Here is an 18666-nt window from a genome sequence, read left to right on the forward strand (position 1 = left end):
CTCATATCACGATATCAATATAATATTGATATATTGCCCAGCTCTACTGACCATCCTTTGAGACATTTTAGTTGATGTTATCCACATGTTTCCAATTGGTTACACACTGTGGGGCCCTCCTGGGTTTACCTTGTGGGAGTTATAGGAAGCTTCTTGTAGCTTGAAACGGGTGCTTCAGGCAGCAATAGTTCATGTTGCAACTTTCACTGCTACTAAAGCATGATGGGAGTAAGCAATACCTCGCAGGAAGTTACACAACGCAGCTCTGTGAGCGCAGTGAATTACTGGAGATCAGTTGCAGAAAGGAATTTCTGTGACATGTTTATTTCCAAATGATGATTTATTTCTTCATGCTACATTCACGGGGTCACACACTTTCAAACAAATAGCGTTAACCCCTTGCCTCAGGGCAGTGACACCCAGGTAGGAGAGGTTACATGCCTAACTCACGGGCACACTGATGGGATTTAGGTAAGGGAGACTGTGACAGGCTGCGACTTCAGACACAAGGTTTGTTTTACTCGTCACGGGGAGCACTCCAGAGATTACTAAATCGCAATGGAGAAGATCTTTTCCCACACCACTCCTCTTCTCTGTTCCCTACACTGGCACATACATCCAGTCCAGGACTCTGGTGCTGGCCTACAGAGCAGTGAAAGGAACGACGACTTTGTGGGTGCTCATCACAGCCGGGGCTCTTTTGTGTTCTGGCCCCAAAGTCATGGAATGAACTCCCCACGGAAGTCTGGACAGCAGAGTCACTGCCCAACTCTCACCGCAGGGTGACAACTCAACTTTTCAGACTACACCCCATGCTAGCACTTCCATCTCATTTCTTATAAGTAAACGCCTCAAGCACCTGTACTGTAGCTCTCTGAACATCTAATCTAAGTAGGGCTGGGCAATGTATCGATATTACATCGATATTGTGATATGAGACTAGATATCGTCTTAGATTTTGGATATCGTAATATCGTGATATGACAGGTGTTGTCATTTCCTGGTTTTAAAGGCTGCATTACAGTAAAGTGATGTCATTTTCTGAACTTACCAGACTGTTACAGCTGTTCTATTATTTGCCTTTTCCCCACTTAGACATTATGTCCACATTACTGATGATTATTTATCAAAAATCTAAGTGTGAAGATATTTTCTTAAAGCACCAATTGTCAACCCTAGAATATCGCCGCAATATCGATATCGAGGCATTTGGTCAAGAATATCGTGATATCTGATTTTCGCCCTATCGCCCAGCCCTAAATCTAAGTAATTAAAGGCAGGAATCTCTTTCTGTGGCTGTCTGTCTTGTTAATGTGTTCACCTGCATGAAATAAGTCACACACAGCACGCCATCTTCCAACAGCGGTCAGTCCGTCCGGCTGTCTGTTTGACCCGCATGCACAAAAGAAATGAAGACGTCACACGCAGCACAGCGTAAACATGGGGGCCACTGTGTGCTATCATTTAACATGCCTTTGTGTAAATAAACAGCAGTTCACTTTTGCTGCAGGATGCTGGATATACCAAATTTATTTAAATTTAACTATTTGTAACTTTTTTTTCTTCATATAGAGTATCAAGCAACGCTTTATTGAACAGACAGATTATTGATGGGGTTGGGTGGGATATTAAGGGTGTCAAAGATGCGGACTTAAACAAGCCAAGTGAGCACTCTAAGCTAATGCGTGCGTAGTTGGCACTAGCGTAACCAAGGTCAATAATATAAAACATGAAGATTCGGTATTCTGGACCAGCGCAAACCAAGGCTGCCAACACCCTTTTATTAACTCCCATATTGACAATGGCAGCGCATAACGCTCACCTTTTACCATGAAATCAACTCTCAACACGTCAAGTCACTGAAACAAAAACCTAAAAATGACTGCTCGACTTGGGTCCCAGGCACGCAGGGTCTTCCTTTGCCTTTCCCCCTACGAGTCCTGCATTCAAATGTTTACTTAAGTGAGGAGAGAAAGAGAGCCATTATAAACACAATGTCCCTACATTTACTCAATGTCTGTTCAAGATAGAGCTTCCAACTTTAATGTAATGCTGGATAGTTTATTGATGATACATCATATCTTAATTGTTGCATGTCGTGAGTAAAATCCAATGTAATGTAACCGGTAACCTCTCTCGGTCAGGTAAATGTAGTAGTAGAATGCTTTCCCCTGAAGTAGAAGTACACTGTAAGTTAGTGCTATACAGTTGAGTGGTTTAGGGGCATTTCTTTTAGACGACATCTAGCTCTCCTTCCTATTGTGTTTGAATGCAGTTTTTGAAGATGCTTGCGCAAAAGCAACCAAATGAATGTCATGTAATGTAAAGGACCTTGTTATTAAAGGGAGGATTGGTATTACCATTTTGTTTGTGTGTGATGTATGTCTTATGGCATGTAATTATAGACAAGCATTTAAGAGGCTTATCAGATCTATCAATCTATCTAATAGAGGTGTTGAAATAAATAATTCAACATAATAATAAATGCATCGAATAATCGATGCATCGAATTATCGATTCATCGAATAATCGATGCATCGAATCGTGAACATGGACGATGCTGCATCGATAATCGGCCGGGCCATAATCGATTATTTCTGTTTACAATTTAATGTATGCCTAACAACCTTTCTGTTTACATATTCTGAAATCTATCTATCTATCTATCTATCTATCTATCTATCTATCTATCTATCTATCTATCTTGCATTGTTACTATCCTCAAGCTGAGAGGCCATGAGACCTAAAAGTCAGGGGAAGTGAAATGAAGAGTAACTGATATTACAGAAGATAAACATTATACAATCTAGTAAACCCCATCCAGCTAACAAGTGTTAGTTTAAACAACATAGCAGCAGGGCTAATGTGGCCAAGTTGAAAGAGATTACACTTAAATTCAAAAATGTAGAAAGCACGTTTACACCGGCATTAATAAATTCAATATTTGAGGGTGTCCAATCCTCAAAATGTTGTTGTTGCTGTTAAAAAAAAAAAAAAACGCTGATAAAAGATTAACTTGGTGAATGACGACTGCGTGGCACTGGCTGGTATTAGTGTCCCACTGCTGCTTTGGTCACATAGTAAACATCTTACAGTCAGAAAACTGTGTGTTGACCGTTTATCCTACTTGGTCCTATTGGTCAAACTGTATAAGTGCATCCCCCACCCTCAAGTGTACCTGATTTGATCGGTTGTAATAACTGCACTCAACCCCCACCAAGCCCCACCCTCCACTGTTCCCTAAGCTTTGGAAGAAACTCAGCCGTGGTGAATAAACAGGAAGGAGTTTGTGATAACAATCTGCAGGGGCTGTGCATGCGATTTTGTCATCAAGAGGAAGCCAACACATGCAGAGCCTCCACTTCCTTTTAAGGAGACATGAGTCAGGCAAGCCAAGCCAAACTGAAGCCAGAGGTTTGTTTTTGTTGTATATCAGGAAATACACAAGTGATTGTTTGGACCAATAATGTCTGTTGAAGTAGATCATGGCATAATGGGTGTTCACTGGAAAATGTCAATCTGCTCCACCTATATTCTGGTTTTTGCACAGCGGTTTGAGTGCAAAATGCCTTGTTAAGAAGTGAAGCACATTTAAACATCTTAATGGAATCGAGTGCTTACATTAGACAGGGACACGGTTACAAAACGTCACTATTCAGTGTGGATTTTGACTGTTGGCTGTCACTGTGTAAATATCTCTTGCTTGTCTCCACCATTAAACATTAACTCGGCTATGGCTGCATGAGGGACTGTGGCAGATGACTGTAAGAATGAATTGGGGATTGTGTGGTGGGCTTCCCCTTCCCCAGGCTGCCCCAGGATAATCCACCCTTGAAAACTCAATTCTCTTCAACGCTTCACTGAGCTTCTAAAAAACCACCCAGCACCAACCTGGTGACTTAATCCCCAGTTTAGGCTGACTCCTCAAACTCTCGCAGACAAAACAGACTTATCAACCGAAACCTGGAGAGTTGTTGCTAGACTGAGCATAATGGAGAATTATGGGCTTGCTACGATCGACAGTAATCCAATAATTCAGCCGATTTCGTGGCTAAATTATATCTAATGGACGTTTGTGTTTAAATGATGCGTTTGACTTAAAGCTGCAAATCATCTATCCTTTGCTGTCAAATTTACGCTCTAGTCGATTTTTTTGGCAATGTCATCACCATTCCTATCCATACAAACAATGGGTTTATAATTAAATTGCTCACAACAACAACATTGTTTACAAGAGTACAGATTCTAACTTCTTAATGTTGCTCTCAAAGTGGACCAGATTGATGCATTTAACTTTAAATGTAGCATGGCCCCAGACCCCCCTAGAGGGTTGGAGGTCCACCCCCCCACAGTCTCACGAAGACCTGTGGGAAACCCTGCTGTTATTTACATGTGACACTTCCGAATACAGCGGATGGTATGAATGAGTATGTGGGTCTATGCACTCATCCGATACCATGTTAATTTAGCCCCTACTCTAAAAGTAGTTCATATGTTCCGTTATGACTAGGATTGGGCATCGAGAACCGGTTCCAACTTGGAATCGCTTTTTATTGGAATCGTTTGGAAGAATTTGGTTTTGAATCCGATCCTCGGTTCCAAATTTAACATGCGAAAGTTTTGGTTTCTGTGGCGACCACCAACGTACTTCCAGTATGCCCTTGTTGTGTTGCAGCCAGGGAGCACAGTAAGAGGCGCTCTAAAGTGTGGCTTTATTTTATGTTGAAAAAAAACCTGGTGAAATTGTAAACCACCACTGAATCAAAATAAAATGTTCCTCTTATCTGTGAAATAAGCATGTGACCCGTTTCAACTCCACCCCTCAAAGAATCGGAATAAATAAGAACCGGAATCGAAAGGAAGAATCGGGATTGGAATCAAAATTGTTCAAATCAAAGCGATGCCCAACCCTAGTTATGACTGACTGTCAAATTAGATAATAAAAGGAAGTTCCCTGGCATTCATTCCACTTTGCGCTGTTGTACATACATGAACCAAGACAGCCAGCTGTGCACCTGTAGAAGCCGACATAGTCCCTGCACCCAAGACCTACCGCTTTGCACTTGTGGTTGCACGAATACAATAGGACCCCAAGTTTCACTGACCCTCGCTGACATATTAATTGAAACTGCTGGCTGCTGTGTTCTCTTTTATGTTTTGTTATTTACAACGTAGGAAAGCTTTTTTGCACACCTCTTTTGTTGGGCAGATGCGTAGGATACGATCAAAAGTAGCAGATCAGAAACTTAGAGAAAGTCCCGCACACTGACCATTACGTAAGCAATCATTTATTTAGAACAATACAACATTTCGGTCTTAGACCTTCATCAGGTAAATGTTTTGTTATTTAAAAAAAAAAAAAGTGACCTGTGTCTCAACCACGCTTGGCGCAACGCAACATGGCTGTGCAGTAATGACCCACATGCTTCATTATTAACATAGCATGACTGTAGATGTCTAACATACATTGTATGTATGCCTTATATTGCAGTGCTATTGGCAGTATTCAAAGCAAGAATGGGAGGTATTTGTATGTAAAAAGGAGTGTGTGTGTGTGTGTGTGTGTGTGTGTGTGTGTGTGTGTGTGTGTGTGTGTGTGTGTGTGAGTAGTTAATAACCTTGACTGTAATCTACCATTTTTCAGAATGATATCAACACTTGTTTTGACTTTCCAACACATTTATTTAGGAACATAACTCCTAAAATAGCCTACAAGTGAATATTTATCCAGGGTGCTGTCGAGTTAAATTTAACAACATGCTGACGAGGAGACACAGTTTTTCCACAACACTAATGTTCACACAGAGGTGTGCGAGCATTCGTAAGAACCCACAAAATCTGTTTTTATAAGTTTTCGGTCAAAAATCCGCGCTAGGTATGAAATGGCTTTCAAGATCATTATTATCTATCTAGTACGGATGTTTTGGTTGTTTTGTGTAGAACATTGGAAGTACACGTGGGTCGGATTTGATTAATCCTTTCTACGAAATTGTCCACCTGTCCTCAGAGCTCTGTGATAAACTGGTTGGTAAATCAACAAACCCAAAAGCGGCAGTTGTTGGCCTGCTCATGAGGGAAAATCCACAGCTGACTGGGTACAGCATGAAGAGACAGTTTTCCTTGTGCCAAAAGACAAGCAAACAAGCAATGGAAGTGACTGCCTGTTAGAAAAGCATGCCGAGTATGCACGTATGTAGAGAGCCTATTGCTTCTTGTATTTCTTATATTAGAAAAGTCAAGCTGTAGCAGTTGACAGTTCCCGAAAAAAAAAAAAAATCACAAATGTCAACCTCATGGTGGCAGCCTTGATAAAAATGTTTCAGTGGTTGTGAATAGGCTTGACTTTTCTTTTGTTTAAATGACTTCTGAGACAAATATTCATGGATATTCTATAATGATTCGGAGTAATGTCATTGCAGCCCAAAATACAGTCAAAGCCCTACCCAACATTTTCACATTACAAACCGTCAGCTACAGTTTAAGAACTTGATGCTACTAATTAATGTTTACAACTGTTTTGACACGGGTAGGGAGGGAACCAACTCCCTAAAGTACAGCAATACTAGCGCTCTGGCATGCTGTGCTGACGGTCTTTAATGCCAAGCCAGGTTTAACAGTTTCTCTGAACCCTGTGACAGGGGAGTAGGAAAATGTACAGCAACGTGATGCTCCCACAACCTAAAACAGCAGCTTAAACTACCAACTCTCTGCAAAAGTGCCTCACAATTCCATACAGCCACTGCTGTTTCCATGCTGGTGGGATGGCCAGGTGGTGAGCCACATCCCTCCTCCTCCTCCTCCTCCTCCTCCTCCTCCTCCTCCTCCTCCTCCTCCATCCCCCACCCACCCACCCACCCACAGACCTAATCCAAAACGGGGGATGCAGCAACAGCTGATCTTTCAGGAGGGTCTTTTTTTAGAACTCTTTTGCAGAACGGGCCAACTCATCAGGGCTAACATACCAGCCTGTCAGAGGACTGCCAGTGAGGGACTTGACCCGTCTGCTGCTTAAAGGCACAGACTTTTTCTCTTAGCGGCACAGATGTGAGAGAACACCGTGCCACAATTACCGTTTCAGTGTTGGGAGTTGATGAGGACGAAGATGTATGTTCATCAAAGGGAAGTCTCCTGTGCGGATATTGTGTATCTGCTGCTGCTGAATAACTGTGCACTAAACTCATCTCCTCACACCTCATTGCCAGCTACGGGAATGTGCAACCTCAGATACACTACTGCAGTGTAGCAGCTAAGAGAAGAGAACATTCAAACAGCCAAACCTTGGTAGGCTTCGGCCCCGTTACCGCAGACATTCACAGCTATGAAGAGATGACAATACATGTCAGTTAAGAATGACATGCAAATTTGCTGAAACATCCGGCTTGGGTTAGCACAGACCCAACTTCCTCCTAACTAAAAAAAAAGCTTGTCAACGCTGCTCTGAATCAGGGTGATGGCTGTCATTGCGGAGTTCAGGATTTCATGATCACCACCTAAATATAAAAAGAAAAAAAATGTTGCTGGGTAACAGGCAGTTGATTCATTTCTGAATAAGGGAAAGAAATGGGACACCCTATGTTCATTTCTCCTCAAAGACAGATGCCCAATATAGCTTTAGAACAGTAACTTCCAGGCTTTGCTTTGTTTTCTGTAGCTGGTTGGCATTTAGCTTAGATATTAAACCCAAATATTGATTGTTTCACACCTCAAGGGCACAAGTCGGTCTGTATCACACTTCAAATAGGCTGATGTTAAGCCCTGAAGACACACTAGGCATTATTCCTACCACAAAACATCAATTTATCCTACACTAGACTCATTAAAATAAAGAGATTAGAAACCTTGAAAGGCTGTAAACCTGTCACAACATGATATCAGCACCTGTTAGAAACAACTGCTGCCAACTTCAGCCTTGCATTATTAAGGGCTAGCCTAACAATTCCCGCAGGTTAGCACATGAAAGGCTTATTTTGTACAGTACAGTAAACCATTTTAATCCGCTGTGGGTCAAAACAAAGAGAGCTGCCACAGCGCTGTATCCCATGCAGTCTAGAGCACAGATAACATCTTTCTGCAATGATTACTATAACCAGAATTCAGTGTTTTGACAACTTAAATCAATTTTTGAATACATCATCCGATAGCAGCCCTGTTTTGGAAACAATGCAGAGTCCAGTTGAGTCATCACACTGAGGTATGAACTATAAAACCTGCCATTAAATGTTATTTTTTTGCACCATTTATGACTCATCAATTTAATTGTTTATGCACATTGGATACCCCTTTATTTAAAAATGTCCATATAGTTGATTTTGCACATTTTAGCATATGCATAGCCTACTTACTTGCCCAACAGCAATCTTTTTCATTCGTGTAATTTGTCTCATTGTCCCATGGAAGTGCATGGGTGCACAGGGAAACCTTTCTTCCTCAGCTTGTGAATGAAATGCTTTTCTACATGCAAACTCTCAGATCTTGGATTGAGCAGACCAACCAAAGAAGAGTTTTAAAAACACACCCTACTTGCAACTTTGTTACCAGGCAACTATAGCTAGTTTTACCTACTGTAATCAAGCCTGTTTTCAAGTCTCTACAAGTGACTTTCCATACTGTAAAAGGAAAAGGAGAGTAGGATATCAATGTAAAAGCTTAGGACATACAGACAGAAATGATTGTAAATGTAATATTTTGCCTCATAAAGTCTTCAACTGTATGGACAATTAAAAGCAGTGGTGAAAGTAAACAGTTGAAATGCGTACAGTGGTAGTGGAGACTGGGTGTTTTTACTGGATACATTATTAATTTGGACATGAAAGTGAAAGAAACCTGGTATCGTTTAATATCAGCGACTGTCAGTCTCTCTAACAACAAATATATCAAGACTAACAGTAGCCTAACTGAACAATTCTGTCAGTATGTAACGTGAGGTGTTGGGGTAGCCTAGCTTAAATAGGGACGTAAAATTCGGCTCTATAGCTGACTGTTTTGTCACTTGTTTCAGACATGACAGGAATGATTTATTCAACGTTGTCTCCACTCACCTCTCTCGCTATGAGATTAAGGGCATCGTCCTCTGCCGTCGACCTCTCCTTCTTGGTAGATCTTTTCCGTCCTGTGCCCTGAGTCCCCATGTTTTCTCGAATACTTTATCCGCTCACTGTAGACACAGTTCACACTTCGTGGTCCAAAGGCGCACCGAATAATCCAAACAGAAGCTTAGCTAGTGGGTCTCATGTGTCGCTAAAATATCAAATGAAAGGCGAGGAGATGAAACAACCCGTGGCTGGTCGCGTTCACAGCATGGGTCATTGTCATACATCCGTTTTTTACACTCCTTCCTGTGTTTTCTGTGAACGGCGCAGAAACTCTGGTTCAAACTGTGACGGTGACTGGCAGCATCTGCTCCCACGTGCGCTTCGGAGAGCGTTTACTAGCAAATTCAACGAGAACCGTTCACTGTAGCTTCTCACTGTCAATTTACACAATGCCCGTTACGTTACCTGTCTGTCATTCTATGGATATACACACAAACACTGACATTTTAAAAAAGAAACATTAATTGCAGCTAAACCACCATTATTACGATGTGGTTGTTTTTAAAATTGTCTCGTGTTTATCTAGCTAGCAGCCGTACGACTCCACCACCACCTGAAGGATTCACAGCAAGAGACTCGAATCTGACACCACCAACGAACTTCAAAGCCTGTACTCAATCAAGCTGCCTTCACGTGATGTCGGATATATGGGTCTTAATAGAAATGATGGTTATTTTCGCAATTATGTAAAGCAGCAATTTAATATGGTACCCCAATAACCTTAATCAATACTACTAAAACAAATAGGCAATTGCACACTTGATGCCACTTTCTATACATTTCAACACTTTTCTTGGATAAACTCGGATATCCTCAAAATCTTTAAATTATGAATTATCATTAAATGAATTGATACTACAGAGGACTGTTTGTTTGTTTGGGTGATTTGTACATAAGGGTAATCTAGAAAGTGTGTTCCTTTAGCCTACATGATTGAAACCCAAGATGGGTAGCCTATTATTCCAAGCCTAAGACGTACGCGTTACAGTGGAAAAAAAGAACAGTGAATTGCAGTGAATTAAAGACTACATCTTTAATTATGTTAATTTCTTGACTAAAATCACAACCACAAAAAGTGTTTCTATGACACCAGGCCAACAATCAAAGCACTTAATGAGGGAATTTTCAGTGCCCGGAATTTACGCTGCGCACCTGAATGCAGCATTAACCTCTGGACGGGGACTACATGTCCAGGGGTTAAATTACAGCCAGAAACTACAGCTCCTGCATGGGCTATCGCACTCTCTCACACCCCCAGTGCTATTTTTAATGATGACCAGCGAACTCTAAAAACAGTCTAGAGTTTCTTAAAGAGATAGAAAGTACATCAGCTCGAATGGGCACACTGTAGTAGAGCCCATAGGCCTACTCTTGTATGTGTAATGGTGCAGTATTAGTTTGTCTGGAAGAGACCGTGGTGAGTTGAAATACTTCTTGTGGCATCACTGTTGTATCATTTGGATCTTCTTTTTATATAGAGAAACCTTTGTGATATTTTTACACTTCCTGTCACATTTTGATTTGTTATTTATTCATAATTCATATATGAAGTACTTTGTTTTGCAATCTTATAGGGACACTTTAATATTTGTTTTTGACTAACAAAGCACTTTTTACTTTTAATTTAAATAAGGCTGAACACATGGTTCTTAAAACAATCCTGTCTATCATTGCATTGCCTCATGGGCAATAGAGTTAGTCCAGATTCACAACTTAGTGAGCAGTGAGAGGGTCCTGAATGCAGAGCTGTTCCACTCACATTGTCCTATTTTTCTTACTGGAGAAACTAAGAGGCAGGATAAACAGTAGCCTTCATGTGCCTTGAAAGTGTTTCATTGACCAACTTATTTGATTCATTTTAATATGTTATTGATTATGATTGACAGAGACACACTTGGGCTATATCATGAGTATAGGTATTCAATCACATGCTGGTAGTTTGTATTAGTCAACGATAATCGCAGTTTGTATTTGTGGTGCTAATTGGGACAGTTGCAATTTTCAGCAAATAACTTTTCTGAATGATTTTTGTTTAAAAATCTAAATAAGATGTGGCAATAGTTCACAAAAGAATATCAAAACATATATATATATATATATATATATATATATATATATATAATACATGCTCATAGACTGCGAGCCTGAAACGGTATTATTACCACTACACAACTACAGTAGGTAATGCTGCAAGGACGCCCTCCTGTGTTGATACAGTGTCATGCAAGGAGACACACAGGAAGACAACAGGCCCACTGCAGTCTGTGCAGAATCCCGTGGAACCTTTAATAAACGAACACAAACAAGGGGACATTTCTGTGTCTGATTTCTAATTAACATACACTAGTTATTTTTTACCATACAACATACTTTGCAATACATGTTGTGATGAGAAATTCATATTAAAAAAAAGCATGCTAAGTATCAATGATATGTGCTTGTTTTTCTTCATTAAACTCATGTGTATTTCATATATTGTGGGGTAACCTTGTGGACTGGACTAAACAATGAAATCAAACAAAGCCATAATATTATACAGTTCAAAAATGTATTACAGAAAAACAATATTTGACCAATACAGAAAGGAGGAGGGAATGTAGTCAAAGTGTATTGTTGTATGTTGTTGTATCAGTGTATGTTGCATGATCTGCATTTTTTGTATGCAGTATATACATATTGTTTTTGTTTCCTCTATACTAATATGATATTGTAAAGTAGGGGCAGGGTGTCATGATTGATTTGTCTATGTGTGGGTGATATCTTAGTGGTTTTTATCTGAGTTTGTTTTGCCTTTCTTCAACAGTATGTTGATTGTTCTAGAGAAATAAAAATCTATTGAACTGTATGAATACATAAGTGCATTATGAATAAACCAAACACAGCTTCTGTTTGTATCTGACATGTAGCAGTTGAATGACAATAGCTGAGTAGAAGAGGAATAACACCAAACTGGACCAAGATTTCCTATTCTGTTTGCATACCTTAAAACTTCCCAAGTGTAATTTACAGTAAACATGACCACTGATTTAACACCTATAGTCATTCTGTGTGAGGTCTAATGAGCACAAATAGTGGAGAGTGCATGTGATGTCTAACTTAGACTGGCCTGGAAAGTTTTATGGCTGAGAAGAAACAAGGAAGTGAAATTATGTTGTGGGCTTTTTACAAGTTAGGACTGGACTTTGGTTTTACTTTTATTTTCTGTGAAAAAAAAAAAAAAGGTCAGCTGGCACAGCGTCAGACTCTCACAACAGAGACGACATATACAGTTTGGAGTAGCTGTTGCTTTTTAACTGGAATAAAGGCTGACTACAGAATCAGGACCGGGGGACATCCTTGGACTTTTTTCTGTCTTGTCCATTTGTATTTTCTCAGTCTTTTGGAGTAAAGTGAACTTTTTGATGGGGGAAAAGCTCCCCACGGTGCCAGGAGGAGCTCAGCGCCACAGGGAGACTTTGAGTAGACCTGTGCAGACGCTCAGGGTTAAGATGGTACTTCTGGGAAGCTCTGGCGTGGGGAAGTCCAGCCTGGCACTGCGATTTGGCAAAGATGAGTTCAGGACTACATCACCTACTGTAGGCTGTGAGTTCATGACACTAGGAGCTTGAGATAGCAATTGTTACACATATCAGAGTGAAATGGGTTAATACTGAAAAGTAGTCAAATAAATAGTTTTTAAATGGTGTGAAAATGGCTTATTTGCTGTCTCGCTGAGAGTTACATTAGAAGATCTATACCACTCTCACGTCTGTAAGGTCAATATGAAGCTACAGTCAGGAGATGGTTAGCTTAGCATAGCAGAAAGACAAGAAGGTGGAAACAGATAGCATGGCTCTGTCTGAAGAAAACCAAAAAAAACACTTCTACATTTTTACTCATTAACTAAATATATGTACAATGTAAAAACCACAAGTTGTGGTCTAACAGGGAGTTATATGTGCTGGACTATTTCTTGGCGGGGAGCAGTGAATTCCTGGAGAAACCAAAACTTTGTGTTTTTAAAGCTCAGTTTTTGTACAGATTCAACAAACAAGATATAACGTGTTAAGCTTTATTGGTGCTTGCAGACATATTTTTTAACTTTGGAAAGTGCCAGGCTAGCTATTCCCTATAGTTTCCAGTGTTTATGCTAAGCTAGGCTAACATCTCATGGCTGTAGCTTCATAGGTCTAAATCAAATATTTTGTCCCTGAGTATGTTTGTTTTTGACGTATCACAAATATGTTTCTAATCAAAGTCTGTGTTTAAAGTCCGCGTAGGAAGAAGGCTTTCACCCAGGAAGCCTGCTGTTTGTGTCCCGTGTAAAACCAAAAGTCAATGTTGACTTATTTGACTTAAAGGACAATTCCGGCGCAAAACGAACCTAGGGGTTAATAACAGATGTGTACCTACTCGATCGTTCTCTGGGACATGTTTTCATGCTAATCAAATGTGTTTGTAGCTTGAAACAAGCTAGCGCAGACCTCTGATTAGCTTACAACACTAGTATTCGGGGCACAGGGAAAGTAATAACAAATCGCTATTTATACCACTAAAAAGGCTCAAAATATCACCATACTTCAACGGTAGCATAATGAGGGTCCCTAAATGTTAACCGAAGCACTGAGAACTTTGTAAGTGTACAGACAGTTTATTAAAAAGATAGATTATTAAGACAGTCGCGTTCTTGTATACAGGCGGCTGCCGTCTTGGGAGCTACTGTCTTTCTAAACTATCTTTTTAATAAACTGTCTGTACACTTACAATGTTCTCAATGCTTTGGTTTACAATAAGGGACCCTCATTATGCTACCGTTGAAGTTTGGTGATATTTTGAGCCTTTTTAGTGGTATAATAAGCGATTTGTTTTTACGTTCCCTGTGCTTCCGAATACTAGCATTGTAAGCTAATCAGCGGTCTGCGCTAGCTTGTTTCAAGCTACAAACACATTTGATTAGCATGAAAACATGTCCCAGAGAACGATCGAGTAGGTACACATCTGTTATCAACCCCTAGGTTCGTTTTGCTCCGGAATTGTCCTTTAAGTAACATACCTAACTCAAGTCACGTAGCCTAAATAACAAACATAGGCTATTTATTTGAACCCAAACCACAATCTTTTTCTTAACCTAACCAAGTAGTTTTGTTTCAATTTACAATGTTAACCACATGTTTTAAACGGCTACTGTTTCAAATGTGCGCCTGTCACTGGTACGAGGATGTGTTTCCCTTGAAACGTAATTGAGAATGCAGTTTAGTTACATGTGAACATAGGAGACAGGGTTGTCCAGCCAGGACCAATCTCTAAAGAACCAAGACATGAATGAATGCACCCTATCATTGTGCTGTCTGCCCCTTCAGGTGCCTACCTGACCCGAGTGGTGCATCTGAGTGACGTCACTCTTCGCTTTGAGATATGGGACACGGCAGGGCAGGAAAAATACCACAGTGTCACCCCACTTTACTACAGAGGAGCCCACGCTGCACTCCTGGTCTACGATATCAGCAAAAGGGTAAACGGATCAGACGCCTGGCCGTGGAAATGACTTATCTCGTCTTGTCTTGACTCATATCCTGGTGCTAATGCCATCATGTATCCCTGTGTATGTTTGTGCCACTATAGGAAACCTTTATCAGAGCTCAAGTGTGGCTCAAAGAGCTTGAGAAACAGTACATACCAGGATCTACGGTCATATGGCTGGTAGGCAACAAGGGAGATCTGGCACAGGATCGACAAGTCTCAGTGCAGGTACAGTACACACACAGAGGATCACCTTCCTTAATCTCAATCCATCCCTATTCAACATGCATAGTCAAATCTACTGTATGTTTCAATCTGTGACATGCAATGTATGTTTATGTCATCATACAGGAAGGACAGAGTCTGGCCAATGACAGGGGCTTATTTTTTACAGAGACATCAGCCCTGTCAGGGGATCAAATCTGCCAGCTGTTGCTAGCTGTAGGTAAGTAAAGGGTGTTAAAGGAACTGCAATAAAGAAGTTATTTGAGACTTTTATTGCCTGAACGCAGCCTCCCAGGTTGGCTCCTAGGTTGGCTTTGCCTCATAAAGTCCCACCAATCAGATGCTTGGAAATATCCTAGAAGACTATGAGGGTTAAGGTTGCTGTTAGATTGTCTTAATCTTAATAGAGGAAGCTGGATTCATACACAGTCACAGAGTGTCCACCTGACAGACTAATCTCTGGGAACCAAGATCCAAGATCACTTATCTACCACTAGAGAGCAGTAGATACAAACACACTTTATCTATAATTTCCACACAATTATTGGCAGTATGAAAAGTATGACATATTGTCACACTCATGCTTGTTTCGTTAGGTAATGTCAGTTGTCAGAATAGAAACAAAATTCAGATGCACAGTTCAGTGCTCATTAAAAAGATAAAAAAAATCTTGGTACCCTTTCCTAGACTATTATGCAAACAAATTGGATGCAAACACCCTAGATTAATGAGCCTCCTCATCTCTATCCATACCCTCTCTCCCATTCTCTTTTTGCTCTTCACTCTTTCTTGCTGACTGTATTAGATGTTGCATACATGTTTTTTTTGTAATCCTGTTTCCATTGTTAGTAGAAATAATTCATGTGCAAAGTATGTAAGATTTGTAAAACATCATAGTCAATAAGGCACATACACAACATAACTCATCTGTCAACCTCCTTGTTCTTTTTCTGTTGCAGTTTTGTGATTGTTCTTTGTAGTATTAGAGACATTGTCTAAGTGTAGGTCTGAGGTGCCAGTTGGCCTCTAAGGTGCCTGCATGTACTACAGCTGTGAGCGTGATGATGCCTTCAGTAACCCGAGGTCTGATTCAGCCCACAGAGTGTACGAGTGTATTGGAGCGCAGCAGGGAGGACTGTCAGAGTGGAAGGAGACGGAACATGTGGATCTGCATCGTGGAGACACGTTCAATCCTTTTGTATCCTGCTGCAAAGTTGGACCCTAACCTCAGTCACTGTTAGCTGAATTGCTGCTTGTCTTTGTTTCTCTGTCTTCATCATTTCAAAGCTGCACTGGGTAACACAGCCGATATACAAAAAAAACATCGAAGGAAAAATAAAATGCTGTTAGATTCTGAATCTGTGGTTCTCTGCCTGTTTAATTCTACTAACCACTGCACTGCATTTATCCTGCAATTTGCATTGTGGTGGAATGTAAACAAGGAATGCATTTTTTAAGGTTGTTTTACTTGAGGCTAAAAGCTTCTCAATATTTTTAATGCAGTATAAGTCCTTGGCTTTTGTGTTACAGTTGTACTAGTGATCTATCCACAAGAGTTCCATTTGTTGTACTGATTTTCCTCGGTGGGTTTAGGACTAGGGTCAATGCCCTCAGTGTCTGTCTATATGCCAGATGTTGAACTGATACCAATTACTTTCATTCTGTGTCTCCTGCCTGTGATTAATCTGAGCAGAGATCCCCTGAGCACAGTTCCATTGAGTATGGTTCTCTAAATTATTTTCTTTATAATATACACCCTGTCCAGGGTAATCTAATAATAAAAAACTGTATTCGAACAGTCCAAACTTTGAACGTTTTTTCACAATTTGCTGGTCTGGAGATGGAAATGATTTAATTTGACACAAATAAGTGCTCGATGGTGTTTTTTGCCCCCAACGGCTCCTTCCAGGCAGCGCTGCGACCACTGACTTCAAGGCACCTAACCCTAACCTTAAATGGGTGCGTGTAGTCCTGCAGTACCGGCTGTTCCTTTTACACAGCTTTTATATAACCAAACCCAGTTTTTTAAGGAGTTCTTTAAGGGACCGTTCGGTATTTATGGAATGGACCACCGGAGGAAAATAGGGGAGGGTCATGTCTTTTTATTTTCTGCTGAGGGGAGTGTCATCCAACATTTTTTAGTCTGGGTGGTGGGGTCACCCAACTTTTTTATTCATTAAAAGAGCAAAATTTCATACGTGGAGTTTGCTGGGGCAGGAGGAGCACTGCCCCCCTGGTGGCTCAAACGGGTAATTGCATTGTTTAAAAAATTAGTGGAATAATTACATCTGGCCTGACCAGATATTAAATAAATATCTTAAATAACACAAAACAACTAAATGGTGATATGTAATACATCTGATTTCATATACTGCTTTAGTAAAAAAAATATTACCTGGCTGACGATGGGAGCAGCAGGACGCAAAAAAACGAAAGTTACTGTTGCACTAGTCTGGACATCTTACCGTGCCAACCTTGCAATAAAGGTTTCCTAAATGCCATGTATATAAATGTGATGTCAGCTTACTAATTGATTGCGGGTTTTGTGTAGATTTGGACTTTTATACGTTTATTCCACTTTGTTTAAACGGTGAAGTGGAGAGGCCTCGTGTGTGACGCTCATATCGGCCTTGCTGGATACACCGTATCATTTACCTTTTTGTGGATCTACTGATCGCTGTGGATTACTTTTTTTTTGTCATTGGATTACGGCAAAATACGGATCTTTTTTTCTCAACGTGTCTTAACGTTTTATGGTGAGTTTGGAGAGGCATCTCAACAGAATGTAGGTCCAACACTGATTGTTCACTGTTACATTTTAGTTGAATTTAAGCGTCTGTCTATTGCGTTCCAAAACAGCCGTGCCGCGATTGGATTTCATAAGGGCGAATTGTTAAATTGTTAGAATGTAACTTAAAAACTTTAAAAATAAACATATGTGTTTTGGAATATAATGTTCAGCTTCGGCAGCTTTACCTATGTGCTAAAATATACAATGACGATAGTGACAAGTCCATAGCAACCAGTGTTGAATTGGTTATATCCCAGCGTCCTTTGCTGACTGGTCTCAATGTTTTATTGTTTTATTTCATATGAATACTAGTTTACTAGAGGAGTAACTTAGTATTTGAAGTAATGCAGTAATGCATGAAGTGTGCATTTAGTTTCCATGCTTATTGTGTTTCCACAACAATGTTAGTAAGTAAACCTACTGAAATGGCCACCACACCATAACAGAGGAGTGGGATGTGTAAGATGAGAATGCAGAGGTTAACTCATGTACATCATGGCTGTAAAAATCAAACGGTATCTGTACTTCTTCGCTAAATGCAAACTTGCACGCAAGGGGAGGGTCATTCCTTTTTTTCAAATCGTTTTGGAGGGTCATAGGAAAATTATTATTGACGAGGAGAGGGTCACGTCTTTTTAGGTTAGAGGCCACAAAACTCCTCTGGTGGCCCCTTAATTAAATAACGAACAGTCTCTAAGTGTTTTATTCACACCAGTGGTCCCCTTGTGCCCGTGCTCCTTGCAGAACCCATCCTGGGCGCTGCGTTTTAACCCAAACCTAACCATAACCATAACCATTTCCTAATTGACTTCCAGGCAGCGCTGCGACCGTTGACTTCAAGGCACCTAACCCTAACCTTAACCCTAACCCTAACCATAACCAGTGCCTAACCCTAGTGCCTTCCAGGCAGCGCTGCCTGGAAGGAGCCATTGGGGGCAAAAAACACAGATAAACCAAATAAGTACTGTAAGTGATAGATACATTTGCCTAATTTGTATAACTTTAAATGGTAAATAAAGAACTCCAAAATGTCAAAAATGTTAACCATTTTTACTGGGT

At 40.4% G+C, this 18666-nt stretch overlaps 2 protein-coding genes across 30 annotated transcripts in view; one reads left to right on the forward strand and one right to left on the reverse strand.

The window, feature by feature from the left end:
• The window catches only part of lrrfip1a (leucine rich repeat (in FLII) interacting protein 1a), a 58134-nt gene extending 48428 nt beyond the window's left edge, over nt 1–9706 (reverse strand). For 14 of the 29 annotated variants that reach the window (XR_004898015.1, XM_031289753.2, XM_031289750.2 and 11 more), the window contains exon 1: nt 9039–9706. Coding sequence is in view for 28 of the 29 variants with exons in the window: in XM_031289753.2 (XP_031145613.2) it covers nt 9039–9128 (90 nt within the window). In the remaining variant the exon portion in view is untranslated. The remainder of the gene's footprint in view (nt 1–9038) is intronic. The other 15 variants (XM_036004037.1, XM_031289769.2, XM_031289768.2 and 12 more) reach the window with 5 other exon arrangements.
• A 2571-nt stretch (nt 9707–12277) lies between these two features.
• On the forward strand, nt 12278–16600 carry LOC116043220 (ras-related protein Rab-17-like). The gene is made up of 5 exons (XM_031289795.2): nt 12278–12674; nt 14432–14583; nt 14694–14819; nt 14943–15036; nt 15911–16600. The coding sequence occupies exons 1-5, from the start codon at nt 12494–12496 to the stop codon at nt 16039–16041; spliced, it is 684 nt and encodes a 227-aa protein (XP_031145655.1). The 5' UTR covers nt 12278–12493; the 3' UTR covers nt 16042–16600.
• The last annotated feature ends 2066 nt before the right edge of the window (nt 16601–18666 follow it).

This window comes from Sander lucioperca, chromosome 8, assembly GCF_008315115.2.
Source record: "Sander lucioperca isolate FBNREF2018 chromosome 8, SLUC_FBN_1.2, whole genome shotgun sequence".
Classification (NCBI taxonomy): Eukaryota; Metazoa; Chordata; class Actinopteri; order Perciformes; family Percidae; genus Sander; species Sander lucioperca.

What these genes read in the sequence shown, in the direction of transcription:
- LOC116043220 (XM_031289795.2), top strand. Translation starts at nt 12,494, where the DNA reads ATGGGGGAAAAGCTCCCCACGGTGCCAGGAGGAGCTCAGCGCCACAGG. An exon ending in ATCGACAAGTCTCAGTGCAG is followed by an intron (nt 14,820 to 14,942) that starts GTACAGTACACA and finishes GTCATCATACAG; the next exon opens with GAAGGACAGAGTCTGGCCAA. An exon ending in CCAGCTGTTGCTAGCTGTAG is followed by an intron (nt 15,037 to 15,910) that starts GTAAGTAAAGGG and finishes GGTCTGATTCAG; the next exon opens with CCCACAGAGTGTACGAGTGT.